This window comes from Cyprinodon variegatus, unplaced genomic scaffold, assembly GCF_000732505.1.
Source record: "Cyprinodon variegatus isolate N-32 unplaced genomic scaffold, C_variegatus-1.0 Scaffold1059, whole genome shotgun sequence".
NCBI classification, from domain to species: domain Eukaryota; kingdom Metazoa; phylum Chordata; class Actinopteri; order Cyprinodontiformes; family Cyprinodontidae; genus Cyprinodon; species Cyprinodon variegatus.
In genome coordinates this window covers 208,625-229,323 of record NW_015151512.1, presented here as the reverse complement: position 1 = coordinate 229,323, position 20,699 = coordinate 208,625, and the positions used below count along the sequence as shown (strand labels likewise).

At 39.1% G+C, this 20,699-nt stretch overlaps 1 protein-coding gene across 1 annotated transcript in view; it reads right to left on the bottom strand.

Annotated features, from left to right (window-relative positions):
* The window catches only part of LOC107101151 (transcriptional enhancer factor TEF-1-like), an 82,028-nt gene that overhangs the window by 37,016 nt on the left and 24,313 nt on the right, over positions 1-20,699 (bottom strand). The window contains exons 2-6 of the mRNA XM_015399942.1: positions 17,791-18,172; positions 7,183-7,247; positions 4,694-4,756; positions 414-545; positions 161-210 (exon numbers count right to left, since the gene is read on the bottom strand). Coding sequence (XP_015255428.1) covers positions 161-210; positions 414-545; positions 4,694-4,756; positions 7,183-7,247; positions 17,791-17,995 — 515 coding nt within the window. The 5' untranslated portion in view covers positions 17,996-18,172. The remainder of the gene's footprint in view (positions 1-160; positions 211-413; positions 546-4,693; positions 4,757-7,182; positions 7,248-17,790; positions 18,173-20,699) is intronic.

The following is a 20,699-nucleotide window of genomic DNA, read 5'->3' as shown; positions in this document are numbered from 1 at the left end:
TTGCCTTGCCTTGCCTTATTAGTTATTGATTGAGAAAAACGATTATGTCTTAACTAACCTGGAACAAGTAAAATTTAAGGCTCTTGAAAATAAGGAACGTAATGGAGCAACTGATCAACAGCTAAGTTAGATAAGAAGGCCCCATTTAAATGTGACTCACTCTTCCGTGGTGGAGCTGGACTGCCCTCCAGGAATCATCCCCTGCCACAGCTGAAAATAAATGCATGTATTAATACACAACGCTGAGAATGCAAAAAAGAAATAATGAAAAAAAACAAATGCAAAGCAACGTTCGTGTTCTTCTCTAAAACAGCAGGACTGATTCTGCATATTCAGTTACCTCCATCCCCATCCATGAGTTTTATTTTTTAGGGATAAATGCAACTAGTCTCAGTGCAAGCGCTAGTTTTTACCTGCGCGTTGCCGGGGAAGCTGGCCCGCACTATTCCAGGCAGCAGCTTGCTGTGTATGGCTGTGGCTGAAACGATCTGAGCCGAGGACATGGATGAGATGCTTTGCAGAGCTTTCTCCTTGGCATTCTGGTCCTGCATGCAAACACAATCATCACAGTGAACATGCATCACACTATGTATGTGCGACGGCTGCACAGCATATTACTGGAAACAAACCAAAAAGAAAAACACAGATATTCTTTAAAAACAAGTTAAAATGTTTCTGAAAGGTTTCAGCTTAACACTAATTGCTCAATGAAGCTCGATTGGCTCAGCGCTGCACCGTGAAACAGCTGTTGGAGTAAAAGGCAACGCATTGTGGATTAGAAATACTTCACTTCAGGGTAAAAGCAGCATGGAGGCAAAACGGCTGAATGACAGAGAATTAGAACCCCTGTGATAGTGGGAGAATCACTAATTGGCAACTTCACTCAAGTTAATTGGCACAGAGAGAAATCTCCCCTCCTGGGAGAGATAATAACATTACTGAAGGTACTGAGATGAGAATCATGGTGGATTTTCATGTTAAATACCAAGATCCAGCTGTCGGTCTTAAAAAAAAAAAAAAAACATATTATATGTACGCTTCAAACAAAAATATCATAGTTTGAGAAATTAATTTTTCAGTTGTCACTTATTTTATGTCAAAAGCTGGTTATTTTCATGGTCTAAAAGCAATAATTTACCTAAAGTAAAGAATTAAACACCAAGGATGAGTCGATGAATCACATTCGTTTTCTTAACAGGAGAGCTTCAGCTAATAAGTGACCTTTTTGTCTTTTCAAAAAGTCTTTTCTAATGAACTCCATATACCTGCACAGAGTTATACAGCTTATAATTCAATTTTATTTTATTTTTTACCCATTTTATTTGAGATGATAAAGCAGAGCTGCAAAAACACTTTGCATGGATTTTACATATCAGGTCATAATAAAAAAGATCTGATCTCTATCAAACATTTGAAAATCAAGTGATTTCCTAATAGATGTTCTTCTAGATTGTGTGATGTATAATCTGTATTTTGCATAATTGGAAAAGTTAAAAATCCAGCAAATTGGTATTTTTTAGCTCTGAATAACCAACCAGTTTTAGAACAACCATGTATGATTAATATAAAGTAAATACAAAATGTAAAAGCCTGTGTTAAAATCTTTTGTTTTGCAATGTAATTAAAATGAATAAAGTTATCATTTAGAAACCTTTTTCTGTGTATTTAAAGGAGCACATGTCCTGTACAATTCAATCATAAAACAAATAAAAAAATCCGATAAAATTGCGAAATCATTTTTATTTTGAGGTGATCTGCTCCATTTTAGAGACCCCACCGGTTTTCCATCCAGTTAACCCCTACACTCCTGCTCTGTCATCTCAATCCTTCCAATGTCTCCATAGGAGCCATTAATCTGTTGTTTTGAATCTATTCTTTCTTTGTTTTGGGTTAAAACTCGGAACTGTTCATAATTTTATCTTCCTTGATTTTGAGAAGAGACGTAACCCCAGAGGTTGACAGTGCCACCACCATGTCCAACAGCAGTATTGTGTTTGTTTTGGTGATGCACAAATTTCAGTTTTTGCTCCAAATGGATGCTTTTGAACTGGTTCCTCGATAGCATATAACACGCTACCGAAGTCCGGAAGGATTTTAGCTCGGCCACAATTGTTTACTTCTCTATAGAAAACATAACATTTCCTAAACAGGAAATCCCTGCGCCAATAGTGTAACTACTGTAAAACTATATAAAAAAAAGGTTATAGACAAGCTTCACAGACAGAACTATCGGGGCTGCCATCTTTGTAAAGGAAGCGTCTTGCAGAGAGCTCTCTGTGGTGTGAAGGAGGAAAAGTTGGAGATGTAACAGTCTGATCTGTGTCATAAAAGTCATAAAAGAGTCCCGCCGTCTCCGCCTGCAGGAGCTGCCACATAAACCTCAGTGAAAATAGCGGGTCCGGCTTCATGCAGGTGTCATACCGGAGTCCTTCCCTGCAGCAGCAGGTTATTAAGCGGCACACTCTGGTGATGGGAAGGCCGCTGCATGGCTGTAAAGGTAGAGCTCGGAGTTTCCGCTGTGACCACCAACCCCAGCAATATGGCAGGAAACACTCAGACACTAACTAGGTTGAACATCTGCCTTCATCTACACTAAAGTGCCGCATTGGTGTATCAGCAGCACACAGTCAAGTTTGACGTTTGCCGCCATGGATTCAACAAAGTTTTAAATATGGTTGGAACATTAGGCCATTTCATCATACTACCAGGTGGCCAGGCCACCCTATTGCCCCACTACCCCTATGAAACCCATCAATGCCAATCCGGCCCAAGCTTGGATCATGTCGTGCTGAGCTTGGTTCTTATGACCATTTACACATCATGTTAGCACTCTTCCTCACCTATCAGCGGTCTACGATACTACAGCTCTCAGCTGCCCATAACATTCAGGAACTTATGTGCCTGAATAGCGTCCTCCACCCAAATTTCAATGAGACCCTCGGTTTGGCATCATCCCAGGTCGCACCACGCTCTTTTGATGCAATTTAGTTTTAAATGGCTGAGAAAAAAGTTCTTGTTGTGAACAGGTAAAGAATTACAAAAATGGACATGCCGGAAAACCCGCCATGATGCGGTCTGCTCACATGCTCTTTGTTATCAGAGCACTGAGCCACAACTGAACCGTGCCGAGCCCTACTGTTGAACTGGTACTAGATTTAACGCGGTTCCGTTCTGTTTGGCTCAGTCCAGTTCAGTTGCGTTCCATTTACACTCAACAGTTATCTTGGTTACCGTGTTCAGACCGTTTTCAGCACGGTTTCAAAAGGGTATGGTAAAGGAGGCTTATGTCAGGGTTTTCTGTTACCGTGTGGACGTCAGTCACCACCTGCAGAACCAGCAGTTCCCCTCTAAACCAGAGGGTGGCAGCAGTGATACTCTCAAGTGGACTTTTTTAACATTTTTTACAGTATATTAACCCTGAACTGACAACAAAAAAGTTGTTAATAATTCAATTCAAAATACCAGTAATAGAGATGACAAATAGAGAATTTATGCCATTTTCAGAGTTAGCTTTTGTGTTTTATGGAGAAGTCGCTCAAACGTGTACATTTATTAGTAGGGATTACATAAAATCTATTCTATCTTTCGTGATTTATTTTGAAAATACAGATGTTGGACTTGTTTAATGTCTTATTGGGATTAGTTTAGACTAATCCTGAACTGGTTTTGGTGCCTGTCAGTTTCGCACCATCCCTCAGAGCACATTGGTCCCTGCATGGCCACTGAAAATTATTCTGCGGTTTCAGTATCGTAGCAGGGAGAGGAATTATTAAACCTATCTTCTTCTACGAGAAATAAAAGTGAATGTGCCCGTTTAGGAGCCGTCAACATTAAATGTAAATAAATACTGACCTTGTATAACCAAAAATAAGCAGCAGAATTACATTAGCTCTGTGCTGGAACTAAACTGGAAATGCCAGTCAAATTTGTATCAAGCAGGTTTTGTTTTTTTTTTCCAAAAGGAACAGGTGGCTTTAAAGGTAAAGGTTTTTTAAATGACCCATTATAATACTTTTATATAGGTTCCAAAAAACAACTGACATTTTAACAGGGTTGTCTAGACTTTTGAGATTCCAGCGTACATCAACTCAAAAAGCATTTACTCTGGCCTTTGTTAAGCCCTTCGTCATTAATGTTATAATGGCAAACATCAACTCAGAGTTCCTGTTGGCCTTCTCTGCAAAACAAGCTCTCCTCTGTTGCTTTAAATAAAGTTAATTACAGCCGACGAGGAGAAAGAAAAAAGGACAAGACAAGCAGAGTAAAAGATTAATAGACTGAGAGGTGGAGACAGTAAGAAGAAGGGAGGAAAGAGAATAGGAAGAATTGGATGAATGCAAGGAAAGAGAAGAATGGCAGGAAGAGGAGGAGGAGGAGAAAACCCAAACAGGGGGTAATTAGACACCAAGGATACAGGAGTCACTGTGACAGGCATCCCTCCAGTCACAGCAAGGGACAAACACTGAATTTAGATTCTTCTTGTTCATTAAGGAGAGATATATATCTATATATATGGGTTTCAGCCTGTCCATCCACGGCAGTCATCATGCCTGATCTTTACTTACCAGCTGCTTTTCTTCCAAACAAACAGGGATTGTAAAACAACACTTCCTGTTCACAAAACTTGTAACAGGAAATGAATCACCAAACCACAAAACGTTAATCCTACAGCTTCTGATCAGCCTCCCCATACCTTTAGTTTGGACTGGAACTCCCTGGATTTCCTTCTGGCCAAGACTTGGATATGACTGGATACCTGGCAAGGAGAGAAGGAGCAGAGAGAAGAGGAGAGAAGGGAGGGTGGGGGGTGGAAAGGAGGAGGAAAGACCAAACAGAGAGTTGCCATGGTTATGAAAGGACTGTGGCTCTACTGGAAGTACACACACAGACACACACTTCATACAATGCACTCCCCTGAGAAGAGTGAATAGACCCATCTATGCACATCTTTTGAGAGGACAGAAAGACACCTGAGAACAGAGGCCAAGATCTGGGTTTTGCTGCAACATTAGGTCCTGCCCCAAAAACTGTTTACGGTGCCACTAATATGTAGGAACAACCTGCAACGTTACTTTGATTCATGTTGCATAAAACCTGGAAACCACCTGTGATCTGTAGGAGCAAAACTAGGTACTACAAACCCAGGCTGTCCCAGTATAATCCAGTATAAATGTCTCCATTATTATGGAATTGTAAGCTATCCATATGAGAATACCAGACTAAACTCAGCTGTGATAAAGCTCCCATCACAATTTGGCCCAATGAACTTAAATACACCAAGGAAAAAAATACATTTGTTAATCTTTTTTTCCCTATAGGTTATGTAAAGGGAATTATCAATAAGGCTTATCTAAATAGAGAGAAAACATGTTGACGTTAGCCTAGCAGTAATATGAACTGCTACCCAGATGGAGGAGCGGCTGGTTTAATAGCATACTGTAGCTCTTGGTGTTGATTCAGGTTCAGCTTTAGAAACAAAGAGGCCTGAAGAAACAGAGACTGTCCTCAACATCACTGATGGGTGGGTTAAAGGTAGAGGTGGGAAGTAACTAGTTACATTTACTCACAATTACTTGAGTAACTATTTGAATGATTTACGTTTAGGAGTAGTTTTACAAACATTGTGCTTTTTACTTTTACTTGAGTAAAAATATGATTACTCATCATTACTCTTATTTGAGTAAGGTTTTTGGAAGCTCCATCCATTTTGAGTAACTTCACCAAAGGAAAACAATCTTGTTTTAATCCAATATGCACCATTGAGGGACAAACTTTCTTCTTTTTGGTGCTCGAGGCTTATTGGTTAACTTCTACGTCATCTGGGTCATGGTGACCACAAAACCGACTAACTGGAAGACGACCGGATTAGGGCTGAAAAAATTAAATCAGATTAATCGTGATTAATCGATAATTGAAAAAATCATCAGCTACTGTAATTTAGCAGAGATGGCAAAAGTACTCACTTTCCGTATTTGAGTAAAAGTACAGATACTTGTGTTAAAAAATACTCTGGTAAAAGTGGAAGTACTGATTAAACTTCTTTACTCAAGTAAAAGTAANGATTCATCTTGTAGTGGTGCGTCAAATGCAACGTAGATTCCCATCCAATTAGATTGAATTTGGTATTGATGACGTGAAAAATAATAATAAGTAGTAAAGTAAAGTAAAAATATCAGAAAAATCTACTTGAGTACAGTAACGAAGTATTTGTACTTCGTTACTTCCCATCTTTGTAATTTAGTAATCGATTAGACTGGAGTATAGAGACTTTAAAATGTGCCTTTAGCTGACAGAGGGACCCACTTAGAACAGTAAATATAGCAAAATTGTAAAAAATATCAAATAAACATTTTGCATTTAAAATAAAACTTTTTGTCAGTCAATATGCTCAATCCAGAATTCCTCCAGTGGAAAAGTTTTAGTTTCACTTGGTTTAATCTGGTAAAAAATATTTTTCAAGGAACCTTTGGCTATCGGATAATCAATCGATTGATTGAAAAAATTAAATAACAGATCGATTTGCAAAATAATCGTTAATTGCAGCCCTAAACTGTATTTTCGCAGTTTATCTGAAGACATTACGACACCTATCCAGGAACCTTTGTCGAAACGTCTTCAGGAAAGACTAAGTTTAGTTGGCTTCCAATTAAAGTCTGCTTTGTGGTTGTGGCTGAAAGTTATTTTCCATCTGCTGGGTCTCCCGTGTCATTTCAAAGTTTTACCTACTCTTACTGTAATTATTGATTTTTTTTTTTTTTACATTTTATTACTTAAAGAATGTTCCTTCTACCAACATTTTTGTAGTTTCTGTATTTTACACGTTTTTCCTTATCTTACTCTTCGAGACGCCAAAATTTGCAAACCTTTTAATTTTTTCTTCAATTTTACATCAGTTAGTAATATATTAGATCAGTTGCTATAATTATGGGTAGTAAGTCGATATGTATATATATATATATATATATATATATATATATATATACACACACATATATATATAGTTTTATATAGGGCTTAAAAACTGAGGAATATAAATTACAGGTTTAAATTTGCTGTCATGTTTCCTCTGTCATTGATTCATCAGCTTTTCTTTTCATTGGTTTGGCTTCATTATGACAGAGTGTACCTGCTCTACGTCATCCTGTCATGATGATTTGATTGAACACACACTCCCGTGGTTACCTGTTTTCTTGTCCGCGTCTTGCCTGTTCGGAGTTTGATGTATCTGGCTATCAGCTCGTTTCGCCCTGGAGACAAAAGGAGACAGAAAACATAAAACTGGAACACTTTTAACCTTTACAAACACACACGATTTGTTGCATATTCTCAAAAACAATCAGCAGCTGAAATCATATGACCCACACAAACAACTTAGTGGCTGATTAAGAGCTGTTGACCCACTGATCCTGTGACGTGCACTTTCACATTGAGACACTATAATCACTGATACTCCTGTTGAGTTCTACACACACACACTCACACACTCACACACAAATCACACACGCAATGGTCCTGAATACACATGACCCAACAATGCAGGCATTCATGCAGACTGGCCGTCCTCTGATTAAAAGGAACCAGCAGGCCAGCTGTACTTGTGCTAACGTGTGCGCACATGTGTGCACGCACACATGCAGATCCACACATACTTACAATGCTGAATAATTCAGCCCTTTCACAAGGAAGCACAGCAAACTCAGCATGACCTGGCTAGTATAGATTAGTGAGGAAAAAGGAGGCAGGAAAGGGGGGTACTTTAAGCTAGAAAGAGTGGCATGTTATCAACATATGAAAATCTGTTAGGGTGCTCCACAGCCAGACCGATTGAAAAATGAATTGACAGTTTGTTTATAAAATTAGGTAGATTTACTGATGCTGAAAGTGCTAACAAGCTTGTTTTGGAGCCGCTTGGTTTGGTTTGGGTTCTCTCTTGGCCTGTTTTCTGTTGCAACCGAGTGGAAAAGCAAAGTCAGGCCAGCTGGCCAACTGATGGTCAAGATCTGCACAAAGCCAAACCTCTACACACTACCCAAATGGCTCACAACAATAGCCCTAACTAGCAAGCAGATGGTGCTTGTGCATTTGCATGCTTGTGTGCGTGAGTGTGTGTGTTTTCTGACCAGTCCCACTGTCACAGAGATAGGGAGCTTAGACTGATAAAATCTACAGCTCCCCATGCAGGTGTTTTCCTTCTAGCATTCAAGGGCTCTGACTGATGACAGCACGCACGCATACATCAGTGTATATACATGCATGAGCGCCAGCGCACACAAGCACACGCACGCAGATCGAGTCCTGGCTGTGGAGGCTGACATCTGACTCCAGAGGGGCCAGCTGGTCTTTCTAGGAGGCTTAACGGTGAATTATCATCCTTCACTAACCCTGCGGCACACATCCCTCACTCTCACCCTCCCTGTTTCTAAAAAACTCCCCAGCAAGTGAACACACACACACTAAAACTTCCCTCCCTCCCTCGCCCTTTTCTTCCATCCATCCGTCCGTCCTCTCTTGTGGTTGCCCCCTCCCCGCACTTCACGGCTCCCCCTTATACTGAATGGGCTTCCCTTCTGCTGCCTCTCGCTTCCTCCTTCTCTACAGTGAAAGACTTCAAGGCCAAAGTCAGATGGTCATTAACCGTGACGAACAGAAGCAACCTCCTGCTCTCCCTCCCCTCCGCCTCTGGGCCACTCGGCATGAAAGCTGACATTCATGCAGTCTGCACACTCGAGAAGTAGAAAAATAATATTACAACATGCAACTACAAAAAACGATGGAACAAAAATCTTGATTTCTTTAATTATGTGAAGTTCAGAGCCTCAAAAACGGCAAAAACTTTGGAAAAAGTTAGGCTAATCTGATTCAGAAAATGCGGAAATCCGATAGATTGGGTAATTAATGCAGGAAAATCTGCAGCCTCTCATGTATCAGGCAGCCAGAACTGGATCCTCCCTTGTCCAGTATTAAGAGCAAAGCCACAGTAGTGTTCGTTGATCTCCTCGCTCCGTTTGCAGAGTGATTAAGAGCCTCAGCAGCTTTATGGAATAGCTGGAGAACTCTTTTCAGAATAAGGTCAAATCCTTGTTGACCATACTTGCCAACAAGGCAGCCATTGAGTGTACTAAGTACCCTGAGGTGACCCTGATTGCCACAGGGGCCAAGCATTGGCTCAGAGCCTGAACTGACCACAGCGAAGGCGTCGTTGTTTACTGCAACATCTGTGGGAACGCTTTAAGTGTTTGAGGTGCTAAGCTTTTAGAGCACATCTCATTTGTTTGAGGTTTTGTCTTTCCGTACAACTTTGCAGAAATCATAACTCTTGTTAGAAGTTAATCTTTGATTTATTATAATCTGCTGGTTCCTGTAAAGACTCACAAATCCCTGTGAATGATTTGTTGCCAGGTGATGTAACCTGCGCAGTGCAACAGGTGGTGAGGTGCCAGCTGCACTTTTTCTTTCTTTGTCAATGTTCAAATGAAGTAAAAAACAAAACTGCTAAAGGTCTGCGTATTACCGCAGTAAATACAAAACCAGGAGGAGTAGCAGCTTTCTATATGAGGATTTCATTGTCAATTAAGATTGAATGTTAAAATATGTTCTTATACGTGGACGAAAAATATTGCTTCACCTTTTGAAGGAACAAAGCTGTTTTAAAATTCATCTCTGCTCAGACTGGGTATCAGTAGGAGTGGAAGGAGATATTGTGAGATTAAACAACCACACAGCAAAAACGACCTAGAAATAAGTAAAAATGTCTTAAATTAAGTGTATTTACTCTTAATATGAGTAGAAAAATAAGATTATCTGCCAATGAAATGAGGATTTCTACTCTTAAAACAAGATAATTAGAAAACATGCACTTGAAATAATACAATGCAGTTGTTTTTTTCTCATTTTAAATGTACATTTTCTTGTTCCATAGGAAAAGTGTTTCACTTGCCTCCTCAACCTTAAGAAAAAATGCACCTATTTTAAGAAGAAATTTTTAATATACAGTAGATTTACATTTTTTTCATTGCATGGTATTTCTCTGCTAAATTTATTTTTATCACAGGTTTCTGTTAGCATGACTTTGATTGGCTCAATTAGCACTGGAAAAGTTACCACCTGTATTGTTCTGTGTCAAAAAAGAAGTTGGTCTAAACAGCATGTAGCTGGGTAACAAAACACATCGGCATCTTGATAGCATCTTTCCAAAGTGGTCATCAAACCTCAGCTGAAACATTTTCAATGCCTGCAGATTCTTTAAAACACAGTTCATGATTAGCTAAACCTTTATATTGATTAAAAAGAACAACACATTTTTTTATTTTTTATTTTTTTAGCTATTGTCTATTTTTGTATTACTTTTAACTATCTACTCCTGCTAGATTGGTGTCCAAACGGTTGTCGGGATGGGGGGGTTAAAATATAAATATGAGTATCATGCCTCTTGTATGGAAATTATAGATTGTACCACTGATGCTCAAAAAAAAAAAAAAAAAAAAAAAAAAAAAGAACAACACAAAGGACTTTTCACTGTGTTTTTGTTAGTATCAGGGAAACACGTTGTTAAAAATCAGGTTCCAAGTTGTATATTCTAATTAATAGCAACACTATAATAACAATAATAATATTTGAACTTTAATGATCTCACATTGGAGAAATTTACCGCTGCATTTAACCCATCCCGTTGGGAAGCGGTGGGCTGCCATTGTGTGGCGCCTGGGGAACAGTACTGGGTTATAGTAGTGTTGTATTTTTTGTCCCTGGTAACGATACCTGGCTGTGCATTATTCGTTGATACCGATACCATCTGTTTGAAATTGATGTGTGTGTGTATATATTAAGAACTGCATACTACTTGGATGTAAAATAATCGCCATCATGGCTTCATGTCAAGCTGCTGCCTTCCTTTGTGAAGCAGGAAAAATTTGAATACAAAGTGAATCCTGTAGAATTTTTTATTGCCTACCTGGAATAGGTGACAATAGTTGAATAAACTTTTGGCTCTAGAAATGGTATCGGTGCCCTATTTGTTGGTACTCGCCGATACCGATAACCGAAACCGAGTTTTCATTGTCATAGATGAATAACGATAGTTCAGTGGGTGGAATGGACGTACAGAGAAGTTCAAACCCCATCGAAACCTCCTTTCTCTGCAAATCTCACAATTCTAAATTTTCACCATAAAATGGATGAATCCAAATGAAACTCTGGGCTGTTGCCTTATTTGGTTCTGGCCTGTACTTTTGTCACGCCCCGAAATTTAAATACAGACCAGCCCACTGGTTCACTGGCCCAAGAACAACAATAGAGGTAGCCGGCTGACGCCGTCTCCCTGCCCCGCTCCGCCGGGGTTTCGGACCAGCCCCGGACCTGACGGCTCGGTTCTGCTGCACTGCAGTCGACCAAAATTTTGAAATTCCCCCGGACATTTTTTCAGGTAGGAAAAGTAGGACATGTCCGGGAAAAAGGAGACGTCTGGTCACCCTATCATATCAACAGTTTGATGTTTCAGTGAGTGAGTGCTTGTTGCTATGATGCGACTTTCATCAGCAGCTTTGCTCGTTGTAAACCAACCAATCAGAGCACAGCTCATCTAAATATTCATGATCAAACCATAAAAGGAAGATAACATGTCATTTCATTCTAGGGCTTTTAACCAGGTTTGCATTAGGGTTCATAGAACAGCTAATATGCCATTTTCAGCCCAACCAATGTTACACACCTTATTCAGAGACCTTAAGGACCAGCACCAACTACCCAATAGCATCATTCTATCACCCCTTTAAAGTAACTAAATATGATTAAGTAAATGCATAAATCAGTTGCATTATTGTTTCAGTGTAATAAAATACTTCATAGAAATGTTTTTAAGAGGCACGGGAGGTAAATGGGCTTGCTTCAGTGGCATTTAGAAATAAATGTTGGTATTCATTATTCCCATAGGTAGAGACAAATGAGGTAAGCATGATCAAACAGTAGTTGCTGCTGTCTACTTTTATTGTTTTCTAATCAGGGCTGAAGTCTAAACTTTGATTTGGGAATGAGATTTAAGTCTACTTAAATCTGCAGAGTGTTTAGCTTACTAACCTAAGCACTCCGATCAAGCCGGCTACTCTAAGCAAAGCAGGATAAAGGAAACATATTTCTCTGCTTTTACCATCTAAAAATATTTATTAAATTACGTTTATTAATAGAGTGTGTGAAAGATGTGGGACGTTTAAAAAGAAAACTCTTTCTGTCTCTCTTCTATAGTTCAGAAACAGAACAGCCAACATGAACACAAAGGCATCATCATCTTCAACTTTACCTGAAATTTTACAAATTTTGCAAAATGTTCCTAAAAATAAGTATATGTTTCTTCTAAAAGAAAATTGTATTAACCTTTAAATTGAGTAGCTTAATAAAGGTGATTTGCCCACGGAATGAGTATTTTACTCTTCAAAAAGAGCATTAGATATTATGCATTATTGTTTTTCTCTTTTTAAATATAAATTGTCTTATTCTATTGGCAGTGTCTCACTTACTTGCTTTAAACAAGAAAAAATGCATTTATTTTAAGAAAAACTGAATTACTAAAATTTCAACTTTTTGCTCTGTATGCATCATGCAGAGCATTTTTTTTTGCCATTGGTTGATTATATTTAGTTGTATTTTATCCCTCTCACAGCAGCATAATCAGTTGCATCAATAGATTAAAAAATATATATATATACACATTGCTTTGATGTAAATACAATACAAAAGAAAGAGTGTAAGCTGTTCAGCTTTTATAAATGTAAATCAAATATGGTCACATTGATGTCGCCGTGCTGCTTAGCAGATTTTCTAGGCAGCGATCAAAGCTCCCTTGGTCTCAAATATCTAACATCCCCCTTTTTCCATTTTTCCTCTGCCTCCTCTGAAAACAGACACTGTCTAACCCGATTAGGTCACCCGTCTAAGATGTGTCAACAACCTGGACACAGAGTCAACAAGGTAAACAAACAGGGCTGAGCATGCCACCCAGACAGGAATCGGAGATGCACCGATTGATCTGTAGCTGATCAATAAGAAAAAGTGTCTGGAGAGGGAGTTGCAGTATCAGCCGTTCATGTCCGCTGATGAATCCCGGCACAGTTATACCTTAGTGTCTATAACAATCTTAGCATTGTCTGTTGCTCCTGATCTGCTTACAGAAATGAAAGCTACACGGCTGTTTGGATGTAAAATAATCGGCATCATGGCTTTGTCAAGCTGCTGCCTACCTTTGTGAAGCAGAAAAAAGACTAATACAAACCATACAGCAGGACTAGCCTTTGTGTTTTTATGCATTTCTCTACAAGCATTGCAGATTTGAAGATGAAATTAAATGGTTATTATTTTTATTTTATTTTTAAATATTTTATTAAATGTCTTGTTTGGGTGGAAAGTGTGTGATAACAGTCTTACCAGTTATTGCTCTCAGTTTGGTTCGGCCATTCCAACACAGGCTTTGAGCCCATTCCAAATCATTTAATTGCAGCTCAGATTGTATGTTTAAGGTTATGTCAATAAAAGAAAAAACATTTTTTTCGATCATCTGCTGCCTGTGCTTTCTCTCTGCCTTTTTTTTTTCAATATGCAAACAATACTTATTGTGGCTTTCTTAAAACAGCTTTCCTCAATCTGCTTTTCTTTAAAGGGAATAAAACAAACATGGTTTCATCATTGCAGGTAGCAACAGGTTGGGAACAAGAGGCAGGAAATTTTTAAAGGCAGTCAAAATTGAACATGATAGAAATCTAGAGTGATAGGAGTAGATGTCTCCCTATCCAAATATTCTGGGTTTAATTTTGTTTGAAGGTTTATGTGTTTGTGTGCAACTGAGTAAATGTGGCTCTAGTATAAAGCACTAGGAGTACGCTGTTAGACCAGAAACGATCTAGTCTAAATACCATTGTTGGTTTTGATGAGGTCAAGTAACTGCAGCGTCCAATTGTTAGTGAGACGAAGTATACAGAGGTCCCAGTCTCCAAATTTTGGAACCACTGTGACTAAGGAACATTGTTGTGGTACCAAACATTATTTAAAAATACAATATTTACATCCAGGTGTTGACTTTCTGTACCATAAACATCAGGTTGTAACGATCTTGGTTCTGTTGGATTTATCTAAGTTTTCAGTTTCAAGTTCATCCAGGTTTTTCCTTGTTTTCTAGCTTTTTTGGTGTGTTCTGGATTCATTTATGTTTCTTAGTTTATTTTTGTTTTTTTCTTTCTGTCCTCTGTTGCCCCCTTGTGTTTTCTTTTCCCTTGGCTTCCTCGTCCGCTCTGCTCACACCTGCTCCTTATCAGCTCGTTAGCCCTGCCTTTGTTCAGTCAGCCATAAACACACTCCCTGTGCAGTCCCTCTGTGCTGGTTCCTCGTTTTACTTCGTCTCACCCTGGCTCCTTGTGGTGGTTTTCCCCTGATGTCTCCATGGTTCTGGTTTGTGTTTTAATTTTATGTTGGATTTTTGGATTTCTGTTTTGTTTAATATTTTTAAGTTGGATTTTTGGATACCTGTTTTTGTTTAACATTAGCATTCAGCTCCATGTTGGCCCTTGTATCAGAGCCCGATTGACACTGGAACCATCAATGTCCTAATTGCGCCAACATTGTTATTCATTTGAGAATCAAAGCAGTTTGTCACCTTGACAGAGACCCAAAATGTCTACCCAAGTCAAGCTGATTAAATGTATTACTGATAGGCACTAAGGCCAGCAAGATAACTGATAACTTCTGCTTAAAATGAATTTGTAGTATTGTAGTGTTACGGCTGTCCAGTAAGGGGCGCCACTGTTCAGCGGAGCCTCACTGGTATTTACAAAAGAAGTAATGACGGAGCTGAGGCATAAATGGATCCGGTTTGGGAACCAGATCATATCTGCTCAGGCCCTGCACATGCCAGCGACTATACGATTGGCTGAACTTGGCCACATGACGTAAAACACTGTGGTTGCTCAGACAACGATAATAAAAATGCGTCCGTGTTCCGAGTCGGAAGCATCTGTGGCGATAGCCTGTCTAATGACTAATGAAGTTTTACCTGATTGATTACACAGCTGAAAAAAATATGTTCATGGTGAAAAAAGTAACTGTAAGGCCACGATAAAAAGGGGGGAGAGATGGGTGGCTCTGTGGCTAGCTGTGCTCTGTAGCTAACAGGTTAGCCTATTTTAGCACAGTCAGTTAGCCATATTAAGCTACACTACTTTTAACTTTATTACAAGTAGAATAACTGCTGTTTTCTTCGTCTAAAATCTCGATGAAAGTCATTTTTGAGATGTTCCATTTGTCCTCCACTGCTCTGAAATCTTAATAAAAAGAATAAGAAGTACGGGAGACTTTTTGTGTCACTTTATTAAATGGCAAGACTGAGAATGATTGTTTTCTACTTTCGGCTAATTTAGATCGCAGATGAAACGGTAAATAATAGCAAATACAGGTAATAATATCTTGAGACTCCGGAATAGATTTAATTCTTAAGAAAGGGGAGCAATACAGTTTGTCTGAGTGGCATTGCCATATGATGACATCATAAGAAGGAGCATGGCCCCGAGCAGATCTGGTCCAGGATTATTTCATGTAAATCCTTTTATTGTCCCACAATGGGGAAATTCCTCCTCTTCATTTAACCCGTCGATTTGGGGAGCAGTGGGCTGCCATTGTGTGGCGCCTGGGGAGCAGTGTGAGGTTAAGGGTTTTCCTCACGAACCCAGAGTGGAGGCTGTGGGGATCAAACTTGGGTACTTGCAACCTTCTCAGAGCACAAGCGTAGTGCTCTAAACACTAGGCCAACACTCTCAAACTGTTTAATGGTGACGAGGATGCAGAATACACTTTATATGGTTCTGTTTGTATATGTGAACACTGGATAAACTCCTTAGGTTTTCACCTAAATAGCCCCCATTTAGCCGTGCAGCATAGAGAAGCAGCGTAACTTTTCTGCTGTAATTTGAAGGTAAAGAAAGATAAGATGATAGAAAAAGACAACCAGGCAATAAACACGGTAGATGAGGTTGGCTTTGGTAAATGAATGCCTTCATGGAGATGAGTTTTAACGTTCCTCTGAGAGCAACCAGAACCAGTAACACCAGTTTAAAGGAGCTGCTAGCAGCACAAAGTCTCTCTTCACTAATTACTGGATTACACAGAAAACACAAAGCTATATCACTGTTGGTGTCCAATTCATTAAAGCGAAGTGGTAAATAGTCTGAGGGTATGTCAGAGTAGCATACCCTGTCTGTTAATGATATTTAAAATCTCTGTATATTGGAAATTACATATTTTATTCATCTTTTCTTTATTCCGTAACATAATAGGTTCCTGTTTTGTTACATCTTTAAAAAAAAAAAGTTTATTAATGTGTGAGGAAACAGTTTTATGTTTGATCAGTGTTCATTACAACTTCCACAAACTTTTTTTTATCATTTGAGTAACTAGCTTTTTCAATTCAACATATTGTGAAATAAAACTTAAGCCCCCCTTGTTATGGAAAGACGCTCTTTATAAGAGAGAAAACGCTGAGTTTTCTCTTGATATGAGAGAAAATGTTGAGTTTTCTCTTGATATGAGAGAAAATGTTGAGTTTTCTCTTGATATGAGAGAAAATGCTGAGTTTTCTCTTGATATGAGAGAAAATGTTGAGTTTTCTCTTGATATGAGAGAAAATGCTGAGTTTTCTCTTGATATGAGAGAAAATGTTGAGTTTTCTCTTGATATGAGAGAAAACGCTGAGTTTTCTCTTGATATGAGAGAAAATGTTGAGTTTTCTCTTGATATGAGAGAAAATGTTGAGTTTTCTCTTGATATGAGAAAAAATGTTGAGTTTTCTCTTGATATGAGAGAAAATGATGCTTATCAATTAATAGTTACTGTAGTCGATCGATAAGATTGATCAACGTTAGATGAATTAAAAATTTAGCGATTATTGCTTCCCTAGAGCAAACCTCTGAGTTCGACTAAATTGATAAGATGGTATTCCTAACCAAATCAAAACATGAAAAGTTTGATTTATTGTAGGAAAGTAGAAAAAAAGGTATTTTACATACAATGTAAATATATGGATTTGACACCATATGATTATTGAAGAGCTCCTTGGATGAAATAGACTGAAGATTGATAGAAATGTTTCATTTATCTTCTATGTTTTATCTGGCTTTTTATCTAACATGCAGTGGAGACACTTAGGGAGGCACTAGACCTACACAGGATCACAGACCTCATCAATGCCGCTCTGAAAATAATCCATCTAATGGAAACCCATCAAAATTAAGGATTCATATAAGAATCTAGATATAATATAGATAAAAAGCTCAGTGATAAAGAAATTTATAAAAAAAGAAAAAGAAACCAGTAAAAGAGAGTGGAAGAGGGACGCAGCTGGTGGCAGCCAGAGGACCATCTGTTCATCAGTCTATTAGTTCAAACACACAAATACTCTCCCACTTCTGTCACGCCGTCGTCCTCTCACACACCCCCACACACACAAAGCAGCTACAGCATGCCTCCATTTCCTCGCCCTTACAGCTTATGTTTCATCCCTGTTTTTCTGACACTTGATGCGCCGTGAGACAATCTTCCATCTCCACCGCCGACGTCGTTATTCTCACCGTCTCACACCAGAAGTCGGCCAATCGATGCCTGTTTGTCTTGCCCAAGGATGGGATTTTTTTTTTTTTCCCTCCAAAAGTAACATATTACATATAGCCTTACATAAGAGATCTGAAACAACAGTTAACTGGAACTAAAACTTTAAGAGACTTTTATTTTTTTATTATTTTTAAATGTGCTTCAACCACTCACCGTACATCTTCCCTTCATCTGACAGTATAATCTTCCTCCTCCCACAGGGTGGATAGATGGCCAGGGCCTCCTGGAAGCTCTGCTCGATATCCGGGCTCCAGACCCCCTCGGGGTCCCCGTCCATTGTCTTGTCTCCTCCTGAATCACTGAGTCTGTCCATGTCCTCCCCTGGACTCTCACTGCCACTCCAGCTACTGCGCTCCATACTGGCAGCTAACAGCGCTTGGCTTATGGTGGGGTTTTGATGTAAAGAATATTAATGGTAACTCGTACAGGTGTCCAGCTATTGGTACAGTATGGATGTTACTAAACAGCAGCCAGGAGTGGAAAAAAAAACAAGTCAGCCAGTCGATGGAGAACCCAGCATCAGAAGGACCAACACCTGCAAAAGAAAGAAAACAAACATTATATTAGCTTTTATTTAATTAACCATAATTATAAGTTAATTTAACTGTTTTTTTCCTTGCTGAAGGAAAAAAAAATGTATGAATCTGATGTAAAAGTTGTATGTTTATAACCAGAAATTAAATTTGAAATTAAATTTAAATTCCAGAAATACTGAACAACTCTTGATTCAGCTGCTCACCTCTACTCAGAAAATTGTTTCTGAATATTAAAAACGGATCTTAGACTTAGACTCAACCAGGCCTAAGTCTACTCGACACCGGCCAAAAAAAAAAAAAAACAGAAGCACAGTCAAAATGTGAAACACAGCATGAATAAACACCATGGATTAACCGATCTTCAAGCATCACACGACAACCATCACCAAGACTTCTAATGCGGTTTTACTGGTTTTGGTTATTAACACGGGTGCGGCAGTGACTGCTGCTGCGTAACGTCCACACTCACCACATCAGCAGGGTTGCCAGATGTCACTGACTCACGTTTTCCAGCCCAAAAACTATTCATAAACCTCCTTGATATACGAAATCTTGCCCAATTTAAAACGAAGTCTATTGATCTCTTAGGCCATAAATCTAAAGAAGAAATGTTCGCCCATAGACAGCCATCTTAAAGGAATAGTACACTCAAAACATGATTAGCCTTCATTTTCTACTCACCCCCATGCTGAACAACACTCTGGAGTACTTTTTTGATATCTCAAATGCATCTGGAGATCTGGGAGGCTTCTTGCTGTCTGCTGACATTCAAATAATGGAGGTCTATGGCGCCCGAGGCAGAAAGGTCCATAAAAGTCCACAAAAAACATGTCAATATTCCTCCATACTGCTCGTCCAATGTATTCCAAGTGTCCTGAGTGGGTAGCATCCAGAATTTACTCGAAACGAAGTCATTTAGAATGTTTTTAGAGCATAAACAGTAGTGTATAGGATTTCCTGAAAGCGCGTTCACGAGTCTACGGAAACCGCGGCAGACCAAACCAGATGAAAGTGCGCATTCAGCGTCTGCTCTGCCGATAATGCAAGCGTAGAAGAAGAAATGTGCTGTTTACCTGTGCAAAGAAAGAAACAACGAAAGAAAAATGTCTGAGGACTTCAGTGTTGAGGAAGAGCATGAGTTCTTTGCCGAGCTGAATGCGCACTTTCATCTGGTTTGGTCTGCCGCGGTTTCCGTAGACTCGTGAACGCGCTTTCAGGAAATCCTATACACTACTGTTTATGCTCTAAAAACATTCTAAATGACTTTGTTTCGAGTAAATTCTGGACGCTACCCACTCAGGACACTTGGAATACATTGGACGAGCAGTATGGAGGAATATTGACACGTTTTTGTGGACTTTTATGGACCTTTCTGCCTCGGGCGCCATAGACCTCCATTATTTGAATGTCAGCAGACAGCAAGAAGCCTCCCAGATCTCCAGATGCATTTGAGATATCAAAAAAGTACTCCAGAGTGTTGTTCAGCATGGGGGTGAGTAGAAAATGAAGGCTAATCATGTTTTGGGTGTACTATTCCTTTAAGCTGCCAGATTGGGAAACATCCCAACCTGGCAACAATGCACGTAAGAGGGAAAACGTTAGCCTTTAGATGCAAAACCCCATTATGCACCGCCACATATTTTTGCATAATATAACATAAATTTGTCAAATATAAGAGGAACATCGTAGTTTGGTTTAAAGAAAGCATTTTAGTTTTGCTATAACTTAGTTTGTTGCAAGGATTTTACAATTTAAAGAAATAGAAAATTACATCGTACCAACCGTCACAAGGATGTGCATGACAAGGAAGAGCTATATATACTGCATGCATCATTTAGGTATTTAATATTACTTCTTGAGCTCCTTCAGTTATTTACTGTCACAGGTAGGAGCTTCGGCCGGATAGTAAGTGTTTGGGGCCGGTATGATTTAAGGAGGGCCGGCCCTTGTACGCTGAAATTAGGACCGGCCCACAGATTCGTAGAACAGATTACCAGTCCGAGCCTGGACTCAACTTTATTTCACTCTTGCGATTACGCCTTCAGGGAAATTCTGGTTCCAATAGCTTATATAGAGTATAAAAAGTTAAAGCATATGCCATTGCATATAGTGCAAAAAAAAGCATATGAAAAGAAAAAAGTTATAACCTCCTGGAATATGTTTCCCTTAAATATAAAAATATCTGCACGTTAGAGAGGAAACTACACCGTAGTTGACTTGGGTTATTGCACTTGCACTGCAGAAAAGTAGACTAATTGCTCAAGCTAAACAAACAAGGCTCCTTCACTGCTCTTTGAAACCCAGATTTTAGTCACTCGTTTATTATGCATTATAATTTTGTCTTTTCAGTAATTTCTTTAAACGTAGCTTTCAGAGCAACATGTCATAATCCTGTATCCCAGCTGCTAAAATGCAAATTATTGCTTCTTTTCATGAAGGAAATTGCCTATTTTGTTAAATCGCTGCGGCACATCGTAACCACATAAGTGGAGCGCACGACTGAAGGGCAGACACGCAGAGAAGGGC